The sequence below is a fragment of the Geotrypetes seraphini genome, chromosome 6, assembly GCF_902459505.1.
Source record: "Geotrypetes seraphini chromosome 6, aGeoSer1.1, whole genome shotgun sequence".
In the NCBI taxonomy this organism is placed as follows: Eukaryota; Metazoa; Chordata; class Amphibia; order Gymnophiona; family Dermophiidae; genus Geotrypetes; species Geotrypetes seraphini.
This window is the reverse complement of record NC_047089.1, coordinates 15,946,834-15,973,561: the sequence shown is the minus strand read 5'-3', so window position 1 is coordinate 15,973,561 and position 26,728 is coordinate 15,946,834. Positions and strand designations below refer to the sequence as shown.

General features: G+C 47.2%; 1 protein-coding gene across 1 annotated transcript; it reads right to left on the bottom strand.

Moving 5' to 3' along the window:
* Positions 1–1,393: 1,393 nt before the first annotated feature.
* Positions 1,394–26,728, bottom strand: AQP11 (aquaporin 11). The gene is made up of 3 exons (XM_033947952.1): positions 26,025–26,728; positions 12,859–12,975; positions 1,394–2,336 (listed from the first exon to the last, which is right to left on the bottom strand). The coding sequence occupies exons 1-3, from the start codon at positions 26,593–26,595 to the stop codon at positions 2,233–2,235; spliced, it is 792 nt and encodes a 263-aa protein (XP_033803843.1). The 5' UTR covers positions 26,596–26,728; the 3' UTR covers positions 1,394–2,232.

Genomic DNA, 26,728 nt, shown 5'->3' with positions numbered 1-26,728 from the left:
CTGTATAAGTCGTATTGCCATAAGGACATCAAATTTCTCCTTCCAAAACTTTCGGACAGTCATATTGTCTCCACCAAACTCGCATTCTTCAAACACCTTATTAAAGAGGGCTCTAGTGTAGAGTTTTTTAAAGTTCGCAATAACTTGCTGATCCATTGACTGAATAATGGATGTGGTGTTTGGTGGCAAATACTGCACCTTGATAAAAGGATAATTTTCCTGCAATATTTCCTCTAGGTCTTTTGGGTGAGCAGGGGCATTGTCAAGTATCAGAAGGGCTTTGAGCGGCAGTTCTTTTTCCAGCAAGAATTTCTTCACGGCAGGAGCAAAGGTTTGCAGAATCCACTCATTGAAGATAACTTGGGTCACCCATGCTTTTTGATTGGACTTCCAATGGACGGGCAGTTTGGACTTAATAACGTTATTTTTCTTGAAAATTCTTGGATTTTCAGAGTGATAAACCAATAGAGGTTTGATCTTGAGGTCTCCGCTAGCATTAGACGAAAACATAAGGGTAAGTCTGTCCTTCATGGCTTTGTGTCCTGGCAATTTCTTCTCCTCTTTTGTAATGAAGGTTCTGTTCGGCATTCTTTTCCAGAAAAGACCCGTTTCATCGGCATTGAACACTTGTTGTGGGCAGTATCCTTCATCCTTCATACATTTTTGAAAGTTAATAGAGAACTTTTCTGCTTCTTTCTTGTCAGCCTCACCATGCATAGCAACGCTGTGGATTCCACACCTTTTCTTAAATCTAAAAAACCACCCCCTGCTGGCTTTGAATTCTTCTTCATTAGCTTGATTGCTGCTACTTCCAGGGACGTTTTTCTTTAGATCGTCATAAATTCTCTTGGCTTTGTGACAGATAATATCTTGGGTTGTTACGTCACCTTTCACCTGCCTGTCCTTAATCCAAATTGCTAATAGCCTCTCCATTTCCTCGTGGATTGAAGACCTATGTTTTTCATGAAATAGTTTTGATACTCCTTTGGCTACTTTGGCTGATTTTATTACATCCTTATTTGTCAAAATGGTGAAAATGGTGGTTTTGCTGAGGCCAAACTCTTTGACGAGGTCACACTGTTTTACCCCACATTCACTCCTTCTAATTATTTCCTGTTTAATTTCAACAGAAATCACCTTCCTGCTTTTTTTAGAAGCCATGATATACAGTTTAAACAATAATTTTACAGTGAGAGAGGGCAGAGTCTCAGCAGCAAAAACTGGGACTTAACTGTTCATTTATTTTTTTTTCTAGCATCGGGGAAGCGGTGAGAGTAGCTCCGCCCCCCCCAACGCATCAGCAGTAGGCGCCGGGCCCCTGCGAGCTGACGGTCCGCCACTGCACAGGGAGCCAGGCGGAGAGAGGGCAGTTAAGCGCGGTGCCTGCGCGGAAAGATGCAGCTCGGGCGACTTCGTTGTGTGAAACGAAGTTCGTTGTGGGAAGCAAGACCTGAAGTTCGTTGTGCGCAGCGTTCGCTGTGCGAGGCGTCCGTTATGCGAGGCACCACTGTATATACAAATATGTTAATTGTGGAGATTCTGAAAAACATACCTGACGGTCCAGAATAGACAACCCTGATTTTATACAATCTGCATCCTGTATTTCATTTTGACAATAATATATATCAGGTTATTCCCTAGTATTCAATTAAGTGTGCAGCATTGCTGGTTGGATCTGTTTCTGTAACCTACAAATTTTTAAGGGAATTCAGAATGAGGTGTGTGCTGAGATATCAAAGTACCCCTATGTCTTGACATTTTCAGTATTTGCACTTATATAGTTTGGAGTCATTCTTCTGAAATCTGAAAAAAAACAATTCTAGCCCTGTTAAAGTAAATATTTTCTTCAGTAGGCCTGTTCACATTGGTGGAAGTGTAGAACAACTGCATCTGGTTATACAGTGTTTTCCAGTTTTATAACAGGGTGTCAACTTTCCTATAAGAATAGCAGCTTAACTGGATATATACGTATGATCACTTACACCAGTCATAGAGCTATGTACCTGCCTGTATCTATATGCCAGTGATACTTCCTTAACCTATAGTACCTTATAAGGTACATAAGTATGAGCCCCACCCACCATACAAATACCATAGGTACATATATACATAATTGTGCTTAGGCACCATTTTGGCACACATGAACTCATTGCTGTCATTTACTATGTTATGTACAAATGTGTTAGAATTATACAGAATTGTCCCCTCAGTGTCTAACTTCATTATTAACAATTAATCAGTCTTTTCTTCTTTAGATGAAGATTGTGACTTTTTCACAGATGAAGTACTCAATATAGGAATGATACAATCAAACAGCACCACTGAACAAACCATACCTGAAATGACAAAAATAAAGAGAGAATCTTAAACTCTTATCCTTTAACCGATTTTTGTAAAGAAGGATAATTTTTCCCATAAATAACACTGGAAACATCTGAAGACCGTTAACATGATTTCTCTAATGAACTTTTCCCATGATAAGATAATTGTTAAGAGGGAAATGGGGTGGGTTTTTCAATTTTGATTATTACATACTAAATTAATATTTAAAAAAAAATGTACAATAAAATTGATTTATGTATTATTGGTTGGGAAGGAGGGTGGGACAGGGGATTATTATATTAATGTTATACTTGATATTAATATATGAGTTAGTCAAGTGTGTATTTAAGTTTCTATTGAGTTTATTTGTAACACTTGTTGTAACACAAAAAAATGAATAAAGATTTAAAACAAAAATAAAGAGAGAATCTTAAACTCTTATCCTTAAAGAACACCTGTTAACATTACAAATAAGCAACTTTGCTTTCTAAGACGATGAGCATGTTCGCTAAGGATTTGCTTTTTAAGGAATAAATGAGAAAACATTTTTGTACAGAAAATCCCTCTTGAGGGCAATTTTCAAAGGACTTTATCTGCAGATAAAAAGATGTTTAACCAAGAAAGCCTCTTTGAAAAAAGCACAGTTACTTACCATAACAGGTGTTATCCAGGGACAGCAGGCAGATATTCTTGACTGATGGGTGACGGCACCGACGGAGCCCCAGTACGGACAATTTTAGAGTGATTGCACTCTAAGAACTTGGAAAGTTCTGGTAGGCCGCACCGCGCACGCGCGAGTGCCTTCCCGCCCGACAGAGGCGCGCGGTCCCCAGTTAGGATAAGCCAGCTAAGAAGCCAACCCGGGGAGGTGGGAGGGACGCAAGAATATCTGCCTGCTGTCCCTGGATAACACCTGTTACGGTAAGTAACTGTGCTTTATTCCAGAACAAGCAGGCAGCATATTCTTGACTGATGGGTGACCTCCAAGCTAACAAAAAGAGGGATGGAGGGAAGGTTGGCCATTAGGAAAACAAATTTTGTAAATCAGATTGGCCGAAGTGTCCATCCCGTCTGGAAAAAACATCCAGACAATAATGAGATGTAAAAGTATGAACTGAGGACCAAGTAGCAGCCTTGCAGATTTCCTCAATAGGAGTGGAACGGAGGAAAGCTACAGATGCTGCCATAGCTCGGACTTTATGGGCCGTGACAGAACCTTCCAGTGTCAGTCCGGTCTGAGCATAACAGAATGAAATGCACGCTGCTAGCCAATTAGACAGCGTACGCTTAGAAACAGGATGTCCCAATTTATTCGGATCAAAGGACAGAAAGAGTTGAGGGAATGATCTGTGGGGCTTAGTACGGTTTAAATAGTAAGCCAGAGCCCTCTTACAGTCCAAAGTATGTAGAGCCTGCTCTCCAGAATTGGAGTGAGGTTTCGGAAAGAAGACAGGCAGAACAATGGATTGGTTGAGATGGAATTCAGAGACAACCTTAGGGAGAAACTTTGGATGTGTACGCAGAACCACCTTGTCATGATGGAAGATTGTAAAAGGTGGATCCGCAACTAGTGCATGTAACTCACTAACCCTCCTGGCAGAGGTAAGAGCAATAAGGAAAAGTACCTTCCAAGTGAGGAACTTGAAAGAAGCGGTAGCCAAGGGTTCAAATGGAGGCTTCATTAAAGCGGAAAGAACTACATTGAGATCCCAGATAACAGGAGAGGCTTTAAGAGGTGGTTTCACATTAAAAAGACCCCGCATGAACCTGGATACCAAGGGATGAGCTGAGAGGAGTTTTCCATGGACTGGCTCATGAAAAGCCGCAATAGCACTGAGGTGGACTGTGATTGAAGTGGACTTGAGGCCAGAGTCGGACAAAGAAAGGAGATAATCCATCAAGGTCTCCACTGCAAGGGAAGTGGGATCATGATGATGAAGAAGACACCAGGAAGAAAAACGTGTCCACTTCTGATGGTAACATTGCAGAGTGGCCGGTTTCCTGGAGGCATCCAGAATTGAACGAACAGGCTGAGACAAAAGCGTATCATGAGAAGTCAGCCCGAGAGATACCAAGCTGTCAGGTGCAGAGACTGGAGGTTGGGATGTAGAAGGGTCTCCTGATGCTGTGTAAGCAGAGAAGGAAACAGTGGAAGAAGAAAAGGTTCCCTGGAACTGAGTTGAAGGGAGAACCAATGCTGCCTGGGCCACCTCGGAGCAATCAGAATCATGGTGGCTCGTTCCCTCTTGAGCTTGAACAAGGTTCTTAACATGAGAGGCAGAGGAGGGAAAGCGTACAGGAACAGATTGGACCAATCGAGGAGAAATGCATCCGCTGCCAGACGGTGAGGAGAGTATAGTCTTGAGCAGAAGAGGGGCAGCTGGTGATTGTGAGGAGCTGCAAAAAGGTCTATTTGAGGAGTGCCCCACTGAGCGAAGATGGACTGTAGAATTAAAGGATCGAGTGTCCACTCGTGAGGCTGGAGAATTCTGCTGAGCTTGTCCGCTAAGGAATTCTTTTCTCCCTGAATGTAAATCGCTTTCAGGAATAGATGATGATTTATGGCCCAAGTCCAGATTTTCTGGGCTTCCTGGCACAAGAGGCGAGAGCCCGTCCCACCCTGCTTGTTGATGTAGTACATCGCCACTTGATTGTCTGTGCACAGCAGAAGAACTTGAGGGAAGAGAAGATGTTGGAAAGCCTTGAGGGCATAAAACATTGCTCTGAGTTCCAGGAAATTGATATGATGCTTCTTTTCCTGAGCTGTCCAAAGGCCTTGAATTTGGAACTCGTTCAAATGAGCTCCCCAAGCATACGGGGAGGCATCGGTTGTGATGACTAGTTGATGAGGAGGTAGATGGAACAGCAGACCTCTGGATAGATTTGAGGATACCAACCACCATTGTAGAGACTGACGAAGAGATGATGTCACAGATATGTGACGTGAGCAAGGATCCGTCGCTTGGGACCACTGGGTAGCTAGGGTCCATTGAGGTGTGCGCAGGTGAAGACGTGCCAGAGGGGTGACATGAACTGTTGAAGCCATGTGTCCTAATAGTATCATCATTTGTTTGGCAGAGATGGAACTTTGAGGAAGAACCTGTTGACACAAAACTTGAAGAGTGTGAAGACGGTTGGACGGGAGGAATGCTCTCATGAGGATCGTGTCCAGTACCGCTCCAATGAATTGAAGTCTCTGAGTGGGGATGAGATGAGATTTGGGAAAATTGACCTCGAACCCTAGATTCTGTAAGAACAAGATGGTTTGGTTGGTGGCCAGTAGCACTGTTTGAGGAGAACTGGCCTTTATCAGCCAATCGTCCAGGTAAGGGAAAACTTGAAGATGATGTGAACGAAGGAAAGCAGCCACCACAATCAGACATTTGGTGAACACTCTTGGAGATGAAGCAAGTCCGAAGGGGAGAACTTTGTATTGGAAATGACAGTGATTGATCATGAAACAGAGATACTGTCTGGAGGCTAGATGTATGGGAATATGAGTGTAAGCCTCCTTGAGGTCGAGGGAGCATAGCCATTCGCCCTGATTGAGAAGAGGATAAAGAGTTGCTAAGGAAAGCATCTTGAATTTCTCCTTGACCAAGCATTTGTTGAGATCTCGAAGATCTAAAATGGGCCTGAGATCTCCTGTTTTCTTTGGAACTAGAAAGTAACGGGAGTAAAATCCCTGTCCTTTCTGGTCTAGAGGAACTTCTTCTATGGCGTTTAGAAGAAGGAAGGATTGAACCTCTTGAATCAGGAGAGAGGATTGATGAGTGTTCAAAGCAGACTCTTTTGGCAGACTTTGATCGGGATAAGTCTGGAAGTTGAAAGAGTAGCCGTGGCGGATGATGTTGAGGACCCATTGGTCGGATGTAATGATCTCCCAACGGCTGAGATAATAGGTCAGGCGCCCTCCTATCGGTTGAGGAAGATGGGCAGAAGGTGGAATATTGGCTATGCTCAGGAGAAACACGTCAAAAGGGCTGGGTAGTCTTTTGAGGTGGTGGAGGTTTTTGCTGCTGTTGCGTCTGCCTCGGAGGTTGACGTTGCTGTTGTCGCTGACGTCGAGGTTGCTGAGTAGTCTGAGGTAAGGGGCGAGCAGCATAACGGCGTTGGTAGGCCGATTGTTGTCGGAAAGGCCTAGCAGGTGGAGTCTTCTTCTTATTCTTTAGGAGAGTATCCCAACGTGTCTCATGTGCCGATAGCTTTTGTGTGGTGGAATCCATGGAATCACCAAACAGCTCATCCCCTAAGCAAGGTGCATTTGCTAGACGGTCTTGGTGGTTTACCTCTAGCTCTGAGACCCTGAGCCATGCCAACCTGCGCATAGCCACTGACATAGCTGTGGCTCTAGAAGTCAATTCGAAAGTATCATAAATTGATCTCACTAGAAACTTTCTCAACTGGAGAAGAGAGGAAGTACAGGAATTAAAATTAGATTTCTTGCGATCAGGAAGATATTTCTCAAAAGTAGAAATTGTTTGGATTAAATGTTTCAAATAAAATGAGAAATGAAAAGCATAGTTTCCTGATCTGTTGGCTAGCATGGCGTTTTGATATAACCGCTTGCCAAATTTGTCCATTGATTTGCCCTCTCTGCCAGGAGGGACTGAGGCATACACATTAGCTCCCGCTGATTTCTTTAAAGTGGATTCCACTAAAAGAGATTCATGCGGGAGTTGGGGTTTATCAAACCCAGGAATAGGTATCACCCTGTATAAAGAGTCCAGTTTACGAGGGGCTCCTGGGACAGTCAGGGGAGTCTCTAGGTTTTTATAAAACGTTTCTCTCAATATATCATGGAGAGGAAGTTTAAGAAATTCCCTTGGAGGCTGGTCAAAGTCCAATGCATCAAGAAATGCCTTAGATTTCTTTGACTCAGCCTCCAAGGGAATAGACAAGGATTCACACATTTCCTTTAAAAAAAGAAGGAAAAGATGTGGAATCTGGATGAGAAGAGGGATTGGTAACAAGGCGTTCCTCCTCATCAGAAGAGCATTCACCTTCGGATAGAAAGGGCTCTTCAAAATCACCCCACAAATCAGGATCCCTAACCTGAGAGCCATGGTGTCGAGACTCTGGTGTGGAGGGTTCCAGGTGTCGGGTTTTATGGGTGGACTTGCCCGACCTCATGGATACGGTACCAGGCGATGCAACCTGTTGTGCTGGTACCGAGGTTTGTACCGCCTGGTGGTGAGATTTAGGCTCTGGAGCTAAAACCGGCATCGAAGTTGATGAGGTGGTAAGACCCGGTACCGACAAAGTGGATGCCGATAAAAGAGGGCGTTCCACTATCGGTACCGGTGGCGCCGACCGTACCGGAACTGGAAGGTTCTGGGGCAACAGAGCAGGCAGTAGCTTTTGGAGTTGCTCTCTCAGCTGTACCTGCAGAACGGCGGCAATACGCTCGTCCAGTGAAGGCACCGGTGCCGCCTTTTTCTTCTGCGGTACCTTGGGTGCCGCTCGACACTCCGACGAAGAACCCGATGTCGAGGGGCTAACTTCAATCGGAGCGGAGCGCTTCCGTGGGCGCCTCGAGGTCGGCAGGATTGGACTCACTGCAGTGGAGACCGGAGGACGCTCCAGCGGGGAAGGCTTCTTAGCCGGCTTACCTGCTGGATGCGACGCCGGCGCGGTATCGCGCGGTGTCGATGAAGTCGGTGCCGATTGAGATGTAATCGATGTCGGTGCCGGTACGTTGGAATCGGACATCTCGGCACCGAATAGTAACCGCTGTTGGATTTGGCGGTTTTTAAGTGTTCTTTTTTTCAAAGTTGCACAGCGGGTGCAAGTGGACGCTTGATGGTCGGGACCAAGACACTGCAGACACCAGTTATGCGGGTCTGTCAGTGAGATTGGCCTAGCGCACCGCTGGCACTTTTTAAACCCGGGCTGAGGGGGCATGAAAGTGAAGACAGCCTCTGCCAAATCGAAGGCCGAGGCTTCGATTGTGGCAACAGGCCCCGCCGGGGCGAAACGAAAAATGAAAGAAAAACAATTAAGTTTTTTTTTTTTTTTTTTTAGAAAAGAAAAAGAAATAAAGAAACCTTTATTTAAGCAAAGGTTTACGCGAGCGGGAAGATCGAAAAAATTTTCTTCAACAGCCGTTGAGGAAACGCGTCTTCTTAGCTCCGCGGAAACTAAGAAACTGGGAACCGCGCGCCTCTTTCGGGCGGGAAGGCACTCGCGCGTGCGCGGTGCGGCCTACCAGAACTTTCCAAGTTCTTAGAGTGCAATCACTCTAAAATTGTCCGTACCGGGGCTCCGTCGGTGCCGTCACCCATCAGTCAAGAATATGCTGCCTGCTTGTCCTGGGATAAGCAATGTTACTTACCGTAACAGTTGTTATCCAGGGACAGCAGGCAGCTATTCTCACTAATGGGTGACGTGATCCAACGGAGCCCTGATGCGGACGCCTCACAAGCATTTTTGCTTGAAGAAACTCGAAGTTTCGAGTTGCCCGCACCGCGCATGCGCCTTCCCGCCCAGACCAGGGCGCATCTCCTCAGTTCAGATAGCTAGCAGCGAAGCCAACCAAGGGGAGGTGGGTGGGACGTGAGAATAGCTGCCTGCTGTACTGGAAGGGTACTGGAAGGATACTCTCTTGGCGGATGTTCCGGCGGAACTTGATGGAACTGAAGAGAGTACCCTTCCCTTACGATGGTAAGGACCCAGAGGTCAGTGGTGACAGTCGTCCATCGATGATAAAAATGATGGAAATGACCCCCGATGGAAAAACAGGGAAGGGCAGAACGGTCGAGGTCATGCTCTCTACGAGACAGTCAAAAAGGCTGAGGAGCCTTGGGCACAGTAGAAGGCTGAGGCTTTTGTTGGGGCTTCTGCTGGTGCTGCCTCTTCACAGGCTGGCGAATGGAGGGCGTCTGCTTCGGAGGGTAGCGCCGCTGATAGATCATAGGCGGGCGAAAAGACTTCTCATGCTTCGACAGCTTCTCCGTCGCCGCCTCGATGGACTCGTCAAAGAGGTCGGCTCACGCACTTGGAACGTTGGCAAGCCTGTCCTGGAGATTCGGGTCCATATCAATGGTCCTAAGTCATGCCAGGCGTCGCATGGCCACCGAACAAGCAGCCGATCTCGCAGCAAGGTCAAAGGTGTCGTAAGACGATTGCATCATCTGCAGACAAAGTTGGGACAACGACGCCAAAACCTCCGAATACTCGAAGCGAGCCTGAGAGTCCAAGAGGGCAGGAACCTCTGGAGAACTGAGAGAAAGAACTCAAAGTAGGTCGCAAAATGAAAACTATAATTCAGGACTCGAGAGGCCATCATTGAGGTCTGGTAGATGCGCCTGCCAAGTCTGTCCATGGTCCTGCCCTCCAGGCCAGGAGGAACGGAGGCATAGACCTGGGAGGGATGAGACCACTTCAAGGAGGACTCAACCAAGAGGGACTGGTGAGAGAGCTGTGCACCGTCAAAACCTTTATGGTGTACCATGCGGTACCTGGCATCCAACTTCCTGGGGCAGCGGGGATGGAGTAAGGAGTCTCGAAACACCTCATGAAGGTCTGATCCAGGAGCTTATGCAGAGGCAGACGAAGAGACTCAGCAGGAGGTTGGGGAAGATGCATCGTCTCCAAATACTCCTTGGAAGAGTCCAGCGTAATATCAAGGTCCACCGCCATTTGGCGCAGGAACGACGAGAAAGACAACTGATCAGCCAGAGCTGGGCCTCGAGAAGGACCGAGGCGTCCTGACCCGCAGAGGCCAAGGAACGGCAGGGAGAGAATGAGCCCATGGCATCCTCAAGCTCCGGCATAGGAGGCGGCGAGTAAGCTGGCAGAGAATACTCTCTAAAGGCGTGCTTCGGACGAGGCGAGACATGCCTCGATGAATGTCTCGAGCGACGACCAGAACTGTGTCTAGAAGCGTGTCTCGAATGTCGAGGCGAGCGAGGCCCAGACGAGGCGTCCGGCGAGTAGATGGGACTCGAGGCAGTAGATCGAAGCAGGGGATGCTGAGACGAAGCCTCTCGAGGCACTGGCCAAGGCTCGAGACTCGGCATCGAAGACGCAGGATCCACTCCAGGTAGAGGGGAGGAATCAACGTCCTGCCTCCAGCGACTCGAAGGTGGTACGAGCAAAGACTCTACTCCCTGCGATGCATGCCCCGAATCCAGACCAGACACTCGCCGAAACTCTGCTCCCAGCAGTGAGAGTGTATGTCGAGGGGGCACCGGAGGCGGCTCGACCCTGCTGGAGGCCTCCGCTTGCCCAGGCTGGATTTGAGAAAGGAGCTTCGGCCCAATCTTAGTAAAGAGCTCGTCAAATCGTTGCTCCATCAGGACATTGAACGAAGCCGGCAAAGAGGGATCCGCATCTGCAATGGGACCTCCTGCACGGACCTCGCAATCTCGGCCGCCAAGGGGCTTGGGCTTAGAAGCCTTGGGCACCTTGAGCACCACTGGAGGAATGGGAGGCTGCGCTACCTGACCTGAGGAGACATCGGAAGGCACCGCAGCTGGCATCGGAGTTGAAGCCGGCACGAACGAGGTAGGCTTGAGAAGACTCGAAGCCGTTGAGGCGGAAGTCGAAGGCATGGCACCCTGCGATGAGGACAGCTCCGAGGACGCCTCCATATTGAACAGCAACTCCCACAAGATGCAGCGATGCTTGAAAGCACGTGCTGTAAGTGTGGAGCAAGTCTGGCATGATTTAGGAAGGTGTTGAGGCCCGAGACACTGAATACAGCGTCAATGAGGGTCCATCAACGAAATCGCACGCTGGCACTTGGCACACTTTTTAAAACCTGTGACAGGCCGGGACATCGGCTGAAAAAGCTCCACCGCAAGAACGAAGCCACATGGCCTGCCCGGTCGAACGAACGGAAGAAATTTTTTTTTTTTTTTGAAAAAACAAGAAAACGTGTCGAAAAAACCACGATAAAGAGTAAAAGAACCCAAAACCGCAGGTCTAGAAGGCACAAGTGAAGTTACTTCGCGAATTAGAAGGCACAAGTGAAGTTACTTCGCGCAGAGAGTCGAAGACGGACTTCTCGGTTCCGCGGAAAAGTAAGAACTGAGGAGACGCGCCCGGTTCTCCGGGCGGGAAGGCACTCGCGCATGCGCGGTGTGGGCAACTGGAAACTTCTGAAGTTTCTACAAACAAGTATGCTTGTGAGACGTCCGCATCGGGGCTCCGTTGGATTACATCACCCACTAGTGAGAATACCTGCCTGCTTGTCCTGGGATAAAAGAATAATATTGCTTGGTTAGCATTACTGGAAAATACTAAAGTTTTAAAATAGATGTCACAGTTGCTGTTTCCTGTTAAGATTCATGTAAGACTTGGAAATAGATAAGACCTAGCAGGCCATTGTGTCCTAAGAGAACATGTTGTTACCCCCTCTATTGCTGACAGGGGTGAAACAAATAGCATGTGATAACTAAGTCATTATTGTTGCTAGGAAAAATTACTAATGAAATATGATTAACGAGAAACCATGTGACTTGAAACTAACCAATAGAACCTTGCTGGAGTATGCAGTTTATCATTGGACCTTAATGAAGCAATTGTAATTCAACTGGAAGATGTACCAACTATGTATGTTTACCGTAATTATTTCTTTTAATATCATAAGCCCAATAAAGTGGCCTGGGAGATTCTTGGTTGCTATTCTACCATTTAGTAGAGAGTCAAGAACTCCCAAAGCCTTGATGTTTAAACTACTTTTGTGTCTGGTAATGATTTCCTTGGCCTCCTCCATAGATGGATGAAAGAACTGAGGGGGTGTGAAACCTGTTCCATATAGTCATTCAGAGCAAACACTATCAAAGGAATCAAGGTTAGAAACCAGGAGTTTTCCACCAGCTTCCACATCACCTCCACCCACAAATTCACTGTCAAACACTTGCCAGGAAGCTATTTTAGCCTGCTATACGTGGGCCGATTCCTGCCACGACTCATGGCTGCCCGGTTCCTCAGCGGGCCTATCCTGGCACTCCTGCAACCACACCACTGCAGGTCCGGCCTCCTCCTGCTCTGCTACCACTACTAATCATTTTTATAGTTTAGATTTAAATACAGCCAGAGAAAACCCTCCCTCCAGTCCAGGAGGAAGATATTGAAAGATAGCTTGCTGTATATGTCCCCATCCTAGAGCAGAACTAAAGCATTTTCCTGTTTTGAGGAATGGTGAAAAGGTCTTATGGGGTAGTGCCCCATTCTTGAAATATCTTTTAAATGACATATGCTGAGGTGAATTTGGGTTACTGCAGTGGTCTGGAATCTGCTGGCCATATTCTGCTTTTGTTTGAGCTGCTGCTGCGGCTGACAGAATGAATAATGGTTCTGGTGTGGCAGAAGTGAGAAATAAAGAACCCAGAGTTTCAACCTTTTAAGTGGTCAAGGTAAACTTTTCCTGTGAATCAAAAGAAATTTAATCTATTTTTTTTTTCCTGTCAGAGGAGGAGAGTAGCAACCAAAACGGAACTATATATTGGTGCTTTAAATGGCACCCCTTATAAAATTATTGTCTAGGTGTTTATTGTTAACATTGCTTTCTTCAAAACAGTCACTCACCTATAACAGGTCCCAGCCAGTACACTACAGCATATTCTAAGAACGTATTTCCTTTACAGTGAAAATATATTGAGAAAGCCAGAGCTTGATTGAACACTGCTCCTGTTATATTTCCACCTGCAATATATTCAAAATTTAAAAAATTGGCAAGGTAATTGTAAAAGAAGCTTTTAGTTACATAATTTTAAGAAAGCTGCTGTAGCAATTCCCCCATGACAAATGCACTGAAGCCCATTCAATTCCTATGGGCGTCGGTGCATTTCCCACAGGAGAATCACTACTGCAGCTTTGTAAAAAGGGCTTTAAGGGTACTTATTTTGTGAAGAAAATGCTGAATTAACAGATTGCAATTAAGTCAAAGAAAGATTAGATCCTCACCTCGATAATCTTCTTTCTTCTAGATGTGTCTAGTAGCCTGAACGCTGGGGTTATGCATCTGAAACAGCAAGTTGCATACAAAATGATATCACTCACTCTGCTTCCTGATCAGTAGGCATGATCCTGCTATAATTTTACATTGATTTTGGAAGGTTTTGTGCTGATATTTTATAAATACAAATAGGCACCTATGTTTCTTTATAAAATAACTTCAAACTAGGCACCTACTTGGCCTCCTGAGCTAGGTGACCTGTTATAAAATCACCCACTGTAGGGGAACATTTAAAGTTTCTGCCTGTAAAGTAGTGCTTTATACATGAAAATAAGTGCTTATAAAATTGTGCATATTTGGCAATTACATCATTATGGGCTCCATTTACTAAACGCCGCTAGAGGTTTTTAGTGCGGGATGGCGAGGTAAATGCTCCGACACTCATAGAATTCCTATGAGCATCACAGCATTTACCTCTCCAGCCCACTTTTAAAAACCTCTAGCGCCTTTTAGTAAAACCTACAACTCTCAAATTGGACTCTCTGGAATCACTAAAAGAAGCATTATGTTTGGATGCCCAACAAATTGTTCCTTTGCAGTTTCATCACAAATTTTTACAGGAAATGTTGCTGGTGTACGATTATTCCCAGCTTTCCTAGCAGTGGACCTGGAACTTGGGGGTGCTGTCACGATTGAAACCAACAATTATATTTTAAAAAACAATGTCCAAAATGAGACTATCAATGGATCTATGGGAAATGAGCTACAAAATAGCCATGAGACTGTATGTTTTCCTGAAACGGGCCAAGCAAATGTCACTTAGGCCAGACTCATGAAAATGCGCATTCCGACACACATTAAAAAAAAAACCCAACTCTAAGGCTGAACGCCTACATTGTAGGCCTCCAGAATATATCTACGGAGACACATACCACCGCTTAAGCACATCCAAGGCGGGACGTGGACATGGTTTCGCACAGAAGTGGCCTTGGTTGGGCTTAAGGGTCGGTAAGCGTCTCCATAGACAAACGCCTTAAATGTAGGCCTGCAAAATAATGGCCTACATTTAAGGTGTCTGGGAGTGTTGACCTGATTCTAAATAGGATGCTAATGTGTTAATGATAGCTGCTCCTTAGGCAGCCGCTGATACCTGCGTCCTATACAGAATCAGGCCCAAAATGTCCAAGTGTCTCCAGGAAGAGGTATTCATAGGCTATATATTTTACTACTGCAGGCTAGTTCAAGTCTTTTGGAAGAGAATTTTGGAGCATATTTCATCTCCATGGCATACTGTATGTATTTTGTCATCAAAATGATTGTTCCTTAATTGTTCTTTTATGGCACCTGTGCCAAAGGGTATGAGAAGTTTCTTAAAAAATGCTTTATTGTTAGGCAAGAGTTATATTGTTAAGATGGCTAGCACGGAACACCCCCCCCCCCCCCCGCTCCTCAGTGAGCCAATGGAGGACAGTTATGATCCACTTGCTCCAGATGAAGCAGAAAAGCTGCGCACGTGAGGCAATCAGGGCTTTATCTTGACAGGAAGACCTCTGGAGAGTGACCTCAGCTGGAGCCATCATAAACTATGACACACCTCCGCTATCTGCACTAACTTCATTGGAAAAAGTCTGACTGGGTGGGGCCAATGTGCCAGTAGGGCATTCTATAGAGGGTGTAAGTGAGCTCTTGCCCATGGAATCATCTCTATAGTTGCCACCATAGACCCTAGGACCTACAGATAATGCCAGGCCTTAGGAGTTGGCCTTGTCAAAATCTCTCTGATCTGCTGTCTTGAGCTTCAGTTTGCATGGCTCTGTGAGAAGGACACAGCTTTCTGCCATGCTGATTAGGATAACCAAATACTCCAGATACTGAGATGGCTGCAGGTGGCTCTGTTTGAAATTGATAATTCACCCCAAGTCCCGTAAAACCTGAATTATCTGAGTCACTGCCTGGTAAGACTGTGCTCTGATCAAGTAAGGATAAACCTGAATTCTGGCCCTGCGCAGGTATGCTGCTGCTTTGGTGAAGGTGCGAGGTGCAGTTGCCAAACTGAAAGGCCGCGCCAAGAGCTGAAAAATTATTCTCTAGAACAAGGAACTGGAGAAATTTCCTATGTTTTGGAACAATAGGAATATGCAAGTAGGCCTCTGTCAGATCCAATGAGGCCAATAACTTGTCTGGCATAACAGAGGCAACCACCAACCTTACTGTTACCATCTGGAATCTGGGCACTTTTAAGGTTGTTTTGATGGCCTTGAGATCCAGGATTGGTCTCCTGTTATCTGAATCTTTCTTGAGCACGATAACGTGTCCAGAACCAACTCTATAGCTCCATTTCATAACAGTCTGTGCACAGTGGCTCTGACTTTGGCAGCCTTCTCCGGTCGCCCTGCCAGAGAATCCAGGCAAACTGTTCTGAGGGGCTGACTGATCTCTAGTTTGTATTCCTCTTGTATGATGTCCAGTACCTATTGGTCTGTGGAAATCTGCACCCAAGTCACCCAGAACTCCAAAGGTTTTCCTCCTATGTGGGGAAGTTAGGAGACTGACCTGGCATCATTGGGACTTCTTAGAATTAGCTGTTGAGTGAGAGCTGGAAATTGGAGTGCTCCTGGAGCTATTAAACCTTTGTCTAGATCCTTGAAAGGACCTTTGGGACGCAGGCCCCTAACTTGGCCTCCTGTAGCCACAAAAGGAACCATGGCTACAACTACTCCCTGAACCTTGTGGTTTACTGTTCGGTAAGGACTTGGGACGATAATCCAACACACTAGTCATCAGGTTGTCCAGGCCCTTTTTTCCAAAGAGCATCGGACCTTTATAAGGAAGTCTGTTCAACGTAGCTTTTGATGCTGAATCTCTCACCCACTGTCTGTTCCATAGCATTCTATATGCTGAAACAGAGTAACCCGAGAGACTTTACTAATGACTAAGCATGTCGTAAATAGCGTCAGCCACATAATCCACCCTGGCCAGTACCACTAGGGGACAAATGGCCTCTGCTGCAACCAGAGTCTGCCATTGCATCTTATGGAAGGCTCGCACCAAAAAGGATGCCGAAGATGCTGCTTTAAGGCCCAAGGCCAGTGCCTCAAATTGTCTTTTGAGGACCAGATCCATCCTATGATCCTTCAAGATCACTCCCCCTTCTCTTTCTAGCCTGTGCCACCAGAGTTCTCTTTCTAACCTGTGCCACCAGAGATTCCACCTTAGGAGGGTGAACAGATGTTGAAACTCAGCGGTCATGAGATATAAAGCACAGTTACTTACCGTAACAGTTGTTATCCAGGGACAGCAGGCAGATATTCTCAACAATGGGTGACGTCACCGACGGAGCCCTGCAGCGGACAGCCTTGAAAGCAGACTTGCTTGAAGATCTTTGTAAGAGCTTCCGAGTGCTGCACTGCACAAGCGCGAGTGCCTTCCCACCCGAGTTAGGGCGCGCATCTCCTGTGAGGTACCTCAGTTCAGATACCTAGCTAAGAAGCCAACCAGGGGAGGAGGGTGGGTTGTGAGAATATCTGCCTACTGTCCCTGGATAACAAATGTTACGGTAAGTATCTGTGCTTTATCCCAGGACAAGCAGGCAGCATATTCTCAACAGTGGGTGACCTCCAAGCTAAGCATAATGGGATGGAGGGAGAGTTGGCAAGTTAAGAAAAAAGATTTTGCAAAACAGATTGGCCAAAATGGCCATCCCTTCTGGAGAAAGTATCCAGACAGTAATAAGAGGTGAATGTATGAACCGAGGACCAAGTGGCAGCCTTGCAGATTTCCTCAATAGTTGATCTGAGGAAAGTTACAGACGCTGCCATTGCTCTAACTCTGTGGCCCGTGACTCGACCCTGCAGAGGGAGACCAGCCTGAGCATAGCAGAAATAGATGCAAGCAGCCATCCAGTTGGAGATGGTGCGCTTCAAAACAGGATGCCCCAACTTATTTGGATCGAAGGAGATGAAAAGTTGTGGGGCTGTTCTGTGAGGTTGAGTGCATTGCAAGTAGAAAGCCAAGGCATGCTTGCAGTCCAAAGTATGGAGAGCCACTTCTTCAGGGTGAGAATGAGGCTTTGGAAAAAATACTGGCAGAACAATAGATTGATTGATGTGAAATTCTGACACAACTTTAGGCAAGAATTTGGGATGAGTACGGAGGACCACTTTGTCATGGTGGAAAACTGTGAAAGGTGGATCCGCAACCAAAGCTTGTAACTCACTGACCCTTCGAGCAGACATGAGGGCAATCAGGAAAACAACTTTCCAAGTAAGGTACTTGAGATGAGCCTTATCAATTGGGGGTTGTTTGAGTGGTGGATGAACATTAAAAAGTCCTTTCATAAAGCGGGAAACCAGAGGATGTGCAGACAGAGGTTTCCCATCAAGAGGCTGATGAAAAGCAGCAATCGCACCGAGATGGACTCGGATATTACATTACATTACACTAGTGATTTCTATTCCGCCTGTGCCTTGCAGTTCTAAGCGGATTACAATTAGAAGAGATCTGGACATTACCGAGAGAATTACATCACAACGAAACAAGTAAGTTACATGTTATGGTAGAGAATTACAAATTAGAGGATATCTGGAATTTTTCCGATAGAATTACTTAGCAAGATTCAGTAATTACAGGATACAGTGGAGAATAACAATATATTCGGGTAACAGAAGAAAGTTACCTTACTTTGAAGGGATAGGATTGTTGGATACCGATGGGTGATGCTTGTTTGGGAATCTAATATTTTTGGCAGGTGAGGTTCGAGGAGTTGACTGATGGTGTTATTCACGGGGGAGAGAGCATGATGGATGTAGATTGTAGTCCAGATTGTGATAAGTGAAGTAAATAATCCAAAACAGAAGCCAAGAAGGTGGACATTGGCTCCATATGGCGAGTGGAACACCAAGTAGAAAATCTAGTCCATTTCTGGCCGTAACACTGCCTAGTGGACGGCTTTCTGGAAGCGACCAAAATATTTTGCACAGACTGAGAGAACTGTAGAGAGCCTGTTAGGTTGAAAGGTACCAAGCTGTTAAGTGTAGGGACTGCAGGTTGGGATGTAGCAAGGACCCTTGACTCCGAGTAAGCAGAGAGGGAAAAACTGGTAGAAGCAGAGGCTCCCTGGTGATGAGTTGAAGTAGAAGGGAGTACCACGGTTGTCTGGGCCACCGAGGAGCTATCAGAATCATGGTGGCATGTTCTGTCTTGAGTTTGACAAGAGTCTTGAGAATCAGAGGTAATGGAGGGAAGGCATAGAGAAACTGACCCGTCCAATCTAGGAGGAAAGCATCTGCCTCAAGATGCTGGGGAGAGTATATTCAAGAACAGAACTGAGGCAGCTTGTTGTTGAGGGGAGATGCAAAGAGGTCTATCTGAGGGGTCCCCCAATGAGCAAATACTTGACGTAGAGGCGAGGAATTGAGTGTCCATTTGTGAGGTTGCAGAAGATGACTCAATTTGTCCGCCAGACAGTTGTGCTGACCTTGAATATATACAGCTCTGAGAAAGATGTTCTGATGGATTGCCCAATTCCAAAGCTTCAGAGCTTCTTGACAAAGGGATTGAGATCACGTACCTCCCTGTTGGTTGACATAGTACATGGCGACTTGGTTGTCTGTCCGGACAAGGATTACGTTGTTGTGAAGGTGTTGAAAAGCTTTGAGAGCATTGAAAATCGCTCCGAGTTCCAACAGATTGATGTGACAAAGACGATCTGCAGGGGAGACCGTCTAGATGGGCTCCCCATGCGTAGGTTGGCGAGTCTGTTGCGAGAACCTTCTGATGAGGGAGAGTGTGGAACAGCAAACCTCTAGAAATATTGGAAGAGAGCATCCACCAGTGGAGAGACTGCTTCAACAAAGGAGTTACTGTAATTTGTTGAGAAAGTAGATCGGTAGCTTGCTGCCACTGAGATGCCAGGGTCCACTGAGGTATGTGAAGGTGAAGTCTGGCAAAAAGTGTCACGTGAACTGTAGAAGCCATGTGACCGAGCAGAACCATCATTTGTCTTGCTGAAATTGATGCGAAATGAGACACTTGATGGCAAAGGCGAATGAGGGTATCCCGACGTGGTGGAGGTAGAAACGCTCTGAGTTGGACAATGTCCAGAGTGGCCTCAATGAACTGAAGAGACTGAGATGGGGTCAACTGGGATTTTGGAAAGTTGACTTCGAACCCCAGACATTGGAGAAACAATAGTCTGTTGGGTCGCTGCAATAACCCCTTGTTGAGAGGGGGCATTGATGAGCCAGTCATCCAGGTATGGAAAAACTTGACGACCCTGGCCATGGAGGGCTGCAGCCACCACCACCAGACATTTTGTGAAGACTCTGGGGGATGAGGCAAGTCCGAAAGGAAGAACTCTGTATTGTAGATGAAGATTCCCCACCCGGAATCGAAGATATTTGCGAGAGGCTGGATAAATCGGGATATGAGTGTAAGCCTCTTTGAGATCCAGAGAGCATAGCCAATCTCCCTGATCCATCAGGGAATATAAGATTGGTAAAGAAAACATCCGAAACTTCTCTTTGACTAAAAATTTGTTGAGGGCTCTGAGGTCCAGAATGGGTCGCAAATCCCCCGTCTTCTTTGGTACTAGAAAATAACGGGAATAAAAGCCCATGTCCCTTTGGTTCAGATGAACCTCCTGGACAGCTCGAAGGTGAAGAAGAGCCTGAGCTTCCTAAAGAAGGGGAAGTTGCGACGAATTGGAAGGACACTCTCTTGGAGGGCGATCTGAAGGCACCTGAAGAAAGTGAAGTGAGTATCTCTCCCGAAGGATGGTGAGACCCCAAAGATCTGAGGTGATCATCTCCCACTGGTGATAAAATTGGTGAAGATGACCTCCTATGGGCAGAAGAGAATTTTGATGCAGGGAGGTTGGCATGCTCAGACTGGGAATGTCAAAAAGACTGAGCAGGTTTAGTCACAGCAGGAGTCTGAGCCTTCTGCTGTCGTTGTTGCTGTGGAGGCCTTCTATGCGGAGGACTGGAGAAAGCTGGTGTCGTTTTATGGGGATAACGACGTGGTGGTTGCTTGTATGGCCGAGCAGGAGGAGTCTTAGGCTTCGGCCGAATCAAGGAAGCAAAAGAGCGCTCATGTTCAGAGAGGTGCTTTCTGGCAGCTTCAATAGAGTCATCAAAGAGTTCATTTCCCTGGCAAGGTAAGTTCGCTAGACAGTCCTGCAGATTGGGATCCATATCAACAATGCGGAGCCAGGCGAGACAGCGCATGGCTACTGCAAAGGCAGTAGAGAGCTCAAAAGCATCGTATGTGGCTTGCAGCATGAAGAGTCGAAGTTGAGATAGAGTTTTGATGATCTGTTTGAATTCTGGAAGACTGTGTTCCTCAAGAGCCGGATAGAATTTAGGCATCAATTTGAGGAAATGATTAAAATAAGCCGTAAAAATGTAGTTGTAATTGAGAATTCTGTTAGCCATCATGGAATTCTGGTATAATCTGCGGCCAAACTTGTCCATGGTACGGCCCTCTCTGCCTGGAGGAACCGCAGCGTAAAGCTTAGATGGATGAGCTTTCTTTAAAGAAGATTCCACCACCAAAGACTGATGGGACAATTGAGACTTTTCGAAGCCTTTGCAAGGTACTGTGCGATACCTGGATTCCAGCTTGGATGGAATGGCTGTGATGGAATAAGGAGTTTCTATATTCCTTAGGAAAGTTTGCTTCAATACTGGAGTCATAGGAAGCCTCAAGGTTTCCTTGGGTGGATGAGGCTACTCCATGTCGGCCAAGTATTCAGGTGTATACTTAGAATCAGAGTGAAGATCTAGTTGAAGAGCTTTTCCCATGTCGAAGACGAACCTGGCAAAAGAGGCAGACTTAGAGGTGGAGGCACCTTCAGGAGAAGGGGTGCGAGACCGAGGGACTACTGTGTAGGACGGAGAAGCCTCTCTGGAATACTGAGACAGAAGCTCAGAGTCCAAGTGTACAGTGATGGAGGAAGCTGCAATACCTGCTTGAGGAGGAGTCAGTGAGTGTTTGCGCTTCAAAACCCTCGATGGTGAGGTTCCCGGGATTCAAGGAACAGATTGGGTTGAGGCAGGAGGAGAAGGCTCCCTCGGAGGTGGTCTCGATGGAGGAGTCTTCGACCTCGATGGAGTGTGAGGAGAAGCAGCCGGTGTAATAGTCTTGCGAGACTTATGCTTTGATTTAGTAGAAGTCTCAGTAGCTTTGGATAAATGAGGCATAGAAGACTCAGTATCCGGAGGAGAGGGTTTCTGCTGAAGAAAGGTCTCCTGAGGAAGCTTGGAAGCGAGATGCCTCGAATGCCTCGATCGAGGTGGAGGAGACTGTGTCCGAGGAGTAGGTGAAGAGTCACTGGACGAGAACCGGCGAGACTTCCGAGGTTTGCCTCTAGGTGCTTCCACTGGGGTCTCAGACTGCCGCTCAGGCTGGCTCACAGGAAGCAGGGTCGAGGACAGGAGGAGTTGAGTCATGACCGAGGAAATCTGCATGGTCAGAATGGCTTTTAACATGTCCTCAATCATGGGCACTGAGACAAAGGGATCAGGTCTCGAAGGTGCAGCAGTGCGCTCCAAGGAGGGCGACCTCGAGGTTGAGTATTTCCGATGCTTGGAGGCACGCTTAGCTAGAGGTCTAGCCGAGGCTGGTAGGCCGGCAGATACGGCCTGGGATGCCTGGGACTCTGGAGGCTTCTTAGGAGTAGTACCTGAAGGAGAGACAGGAGACTTACCCATCAAGGTCTTCAGATGAGCTGCCGCCGAGGCCTTGGTGGAGGCAGAGGCTGGAGTCGAGGTCGAGGACTTAGAGGTCGAGGCCATCTCCGAAGCCGAGATCGAGGCCTTGGCAGCCAGCTGATCCATCGTGCCAAAAAGTTGGAGAAGCTTGGCACGGTGCTGACGAATGGCCCGAGGTTGGAGTGTAGCACAGCGCAAACAAGCGTCGGGACAATGTTCAGGACCCCGACTATGAGGATCGGTGATTGAAAGGGTCTTGTTGCACTGACTACACTTTTTGAACCCGGTTAGAGGCCGGGATATAGAAAAAAACCAAGGTCGACGTACCGAACAAGGTGAGCGGCCAGGCCTAGGCCGTAAGGCTGCAGCCGGAACAAAAAATAAAAAATAAAAGGTTTTTAAAAAATTATTGGTTAAGAAAGAAAAAACAGAATGAAACGCGAGCACAGTGACTAATAAAATAAAAAAGCCGCGGTGAGAGAAGGCAACGAAAGCTGCAGAGCTAAAAGAAGAGGACTTCTCAGTTCCGCGGAAAACGTTGAACTGAGGTACTTCACAGGAGACATGCACCTTAACTCGGGCAGGAAGGCACTCGCGCATGCACAGTGCAGCACTCGGAAGCTCTTACAAAGATCTTCAAGCAAGTCTGCTTTCGAGCCTGTCCGCTGCGGGGCTCCGTCGGTGACATCACCCAATGTTGAGAATATGCTGCCTGCTTGTCCTGGGATAATTTCATCATCGCCCTGGCCCCAGTTAAGAGGGGCCTCTGGCGTTTCACAATGCTCCGTTATCCTGGTAATCTCAAGATGTGAAGGGAAGCACATTGACTGTGACTTGGTATGGCATTAACAGTGAGCTGAGCAGCCGACACTTGTGTGGACTCCAGTTCCCACTCCATCTTACACCCATCGAAACCTTCTTTACACTTAATCCTTTAACCTTCCATTGGAGTTCCTTTCCATCACAACTTCTGTAAACCGTGCCGAGCTCTACAATTGCGGAGATGGTGCGGTATATAAACCTAAGGTTTAGTTTAGTTCAACTCCTGCAGAGACACTGTAATGACCTCGGTCAAAGCCACTGGTCTAGGGCTGCCACTGAATCTTGGTTGTCTGCCCCAAACTGAGACCTAGACTCCTCCACCGAGGATGTCTTTTTGGAGAGCAGTGGAATGGAATCGGACCCTAAACTGTCCTAGTTCCCTTCAGACTGGTTCTGCCAGACTACCAGCTACCACCAGGACCGTGCTGAGAAGGGAAATTCCTCTGAGCACTTATCAGCTGGCACCCCAAGGGTGCAGATGATCCTTTATATTTCTGGTATGCTGCATACATCAAGGTTAGAAAACAAGGGTCACAGACCTGACCTGGATTCTCTAGGGACTTCTGTCAGTTTACCATACACCTCCTCCCAGGGTCATCGGCAACCATGTAGATGCGTTTCACCGGTGATGCATAGTCACCCCTACACAGCTCCAGCCGGGATTTACTGCCCAACTCTGAAGGCTTCAGCGACCTCAGACCCATGGAGGGACCAGAGGGGGCTAAGTTTATGACTGAGGAGAGAGGACACTGCCTGGGGAGATAAGGAAGTGGAGACGAGAAAAATTATTTACATCTTCTGCAATCCAACTTGCTAGATGAGGAATTGTATGCTGTTTGCACAGGAAAGTAGAATAAAATGGTGGCTATCCTGGGAATGAAGAAACCATCTTGGAGTACAAAGTGTTATGTGGGAAGACAGGTAAAGAGGACTTCCCAGGTGAAAAGCCTTGTGAGCTAAACATAGTATGTTAAACAAAACCTGAAAGTACAACAGAACCAATGCAACTGAGATGTCAAAGGGTCAAAACACCATGGCACAGAAATTGGACTGCAGTATTCTGCAAGGTCTGCTGCCTCCTGAGCTGGTATTGGGTCACTCCAGCAAAGAATGTTTTATAATAATTAAGTCAAGATATCAAAAAAGCATGAATCAGGATATAAAGAGTAGAAGATTCTAACAAAAATAATATATGCCAAATCCAAAATGGAGGAACTTCAACATTCATGCTAATAACTCCTCTGACTTATATTTCATGCTAATAACTCATATTGCTTTAATATCCTTCTCATTCAGCCTTTAGCTATGCTCCATCATTCCTACACAAGTGTCCACTGCCTTTATCTTGTCTTCTCCAACTGCTCAATCAACAGTTTCTCTACCTCAGTTTTTCCCCTCTCTGTCATCTCTTTCCTAAGACCAGGCCAATCTCCAGGCTGACTCTTACATTCTTTCCACTACTGTCATCATCCTGCCTTTCAAACACTATGTTATGCAAGTCTGTCGACGAGGCGGTCTCTTCCTATATTATTCTTTTTTCTGCTCTCAGGAGTCTCAAAGTCCCTCATTGAGGGCTGCAATCCAGTCAGGTTTTCAGGATTCCCCCAATGAATAAGCATGAGATCTATGTGCATGCACTGCTTCAATGCATATTCATTGGGGAAATCCTGAAAACCCGACTGGATTGCGGCCCTCAAGGAGAGACTTTGAGATCCCTGTTCTGCTCTGGATACCCTCAGCTCCTCCCATTTCACATTCCGCTAGGCATACCAGACCATGGCTGTATTCTAAAATTCTCTACTTATGCTCCTATGTCTGACCTGCTGAATATTTTTTGGCTAAAATTGCATCTCCTGCTGACTGCATGCATTTCAAATTCCTGCTGATCTTCCTGTCTGCTTTTTCACTTACAAAACAAGACTACTACAAACTTAAAGTGCCTTCACCTCTAAACCCACTCTCTCCCTAGACTATGGCGGAGTAGTTCCACAATAAGGGTTTTCATCTCAAGTTTCGTTCAAATGAAGGTTGAGGAGTAGATGGGAAAAGTTGATGTTGTAATCAAGAAAACCCTGTTGGGACCCATCTGAAGTTCTGTTGTGCAAACCTCAGGGTGCTGAGGCCGTAGCTTTAACCAATGTGGCCACACTCTCCCGCATTATTTAGGTCTTATTTCTTTATAGTGCAAAGTGTTGGGGCTTCTACTTAAGTATTTTCCCTGAATAATAAATGAAAATGCTTTAACTAAAGCCATCTAAACCAGTAAATCAGGGGGGTGTCAGGTCAAAAGCGCGCCGGGACAAAGGCACACGCCTCCGTCTTGCGCTCAGTTGTCGGCGCGCGCCTTTGTCTTTCACGCCGTTGTCTATGAATCAAGTGTTGGGGCTTCTACTTAAGTATTTTCCCTGAATAATAAATGAAAATGCTTTAACTAAAGCCATCTAAATCAGTAAATCGGGGGGTGTCAAGTCAAAAGCGCGCCGGGACAAAGGCGCGCGCCTCCGTCTTGCGCTCAGTTGTCGGCGCGCGCCTTTGTCTATGAACCAAGTGTTGGGGCTTCTACTTAAGTATTTTCCCTGAATAATAAATGAAAATGCTTTAACTAAAGCCATCTAAACTAGTAAATCAGGGAGGTGTCAGGTCAAAAGCGCGCCGGGACAAAGGCATGCCCAGACAATTGAGCGCAGCGCGGAGGTGCACGCCACACAAAATTACTGGGTTTTAAGGTTCCGACGGGGGGCGCCACGTTGTGGGGGGGTTGTAACCCCTGTAACCCCCACATTTTACTGAAAACTTCACTTTTTCCCTGTTTTTGGGGAAAAAGTTAAGTTTACAGTAAAATGTGGAAGGTTACAACCCCCCAAACCCCCCATAACGCCGGCGCGATGTCTATTAAGTAAACTGGGGGGGCTCCCCAACAAAACCCCCCGTCGGAGCCCCTAAAAACTAATTTTCTTTGGTGCGCGCCTCCGTCTTGCGCTCAGTTGTCAGCGCGCGCCTTTGTCTTTCGCGCCGTTGTCTATGAACCAATCAGGGTCCCTCCAGTCGGGTTTTCAGGATTTCCCCAATGAATATGCATGAGATCTATTAGCATACCATGGAAGCAGTGCATGCAAATAAATCTCATGCATATTCATTGGGGAAAATCCTGAAAACCCGACTGGATGGCGGCCCTGAGGAGGGACTTTGACACCCCTGCAGTAAATGAAGAGAGTGCAACTTCATGCCGGGACCAGAGGCGGCGCTGCCAGCGGTGTACGAACCTGCGTACGCCAGGAGGACAATGATGGCGGCCAGCACGTGGGCCTGATACTTAAGCTGCTCGCCCCGCACATAGCGCAGGCCGCTCTGCATCGCGAAGGCGCACAGCGCTTCCACGGCCGCCGCCAGGACCAGGTCGTCGGTGCGAATGCCACTCCGACACGGCGAGCCGCCCAAAGCGTGCAGCGGCGACAGCTTCAGCGCCCACACGCCCGCCATGCCCAACCTGGCCAGCAGGGCGGCGCCAAACTGAGCCGCCAGCCGCTGCGCCGTCTCGGCCGGCGAGGCGCGGCCGCTCAGCAGCCGCTCGAGCGTCCCGTTGGGGTTGCAGGTGGCGCCCGAGAAGGTCAGGACGTTGGCCAGCGTGAAGGCGTAGAGGAGGACGAGGAAGAGCTGCGGGTCGGCGGCGCCCCCCTCGCCCAGGAGGCGCAGCTCGTGGGCGCCGCCGCACAGCTGCACCGTGGAGACGAGCTCGAGGACGAGCGGCCGCCGGCGGCCGCACCGCCGCAGCGCTTCGCAGGACAGCACGGTGGCGGCCAGGAGCGCGAGAGACACCCAGAGGCTGTCCGCCATGGCCGGAGCGGTTGGTGGGGTTTTTGTGTTTTCCGGCGGCGCGACTGTCGCGGCAACGTGGCGGCCGGTGCTTCCGGAAGTGACAACAAACTTAGGACTTGAACGAAGATTACAAAATTTAAATAAATAAATA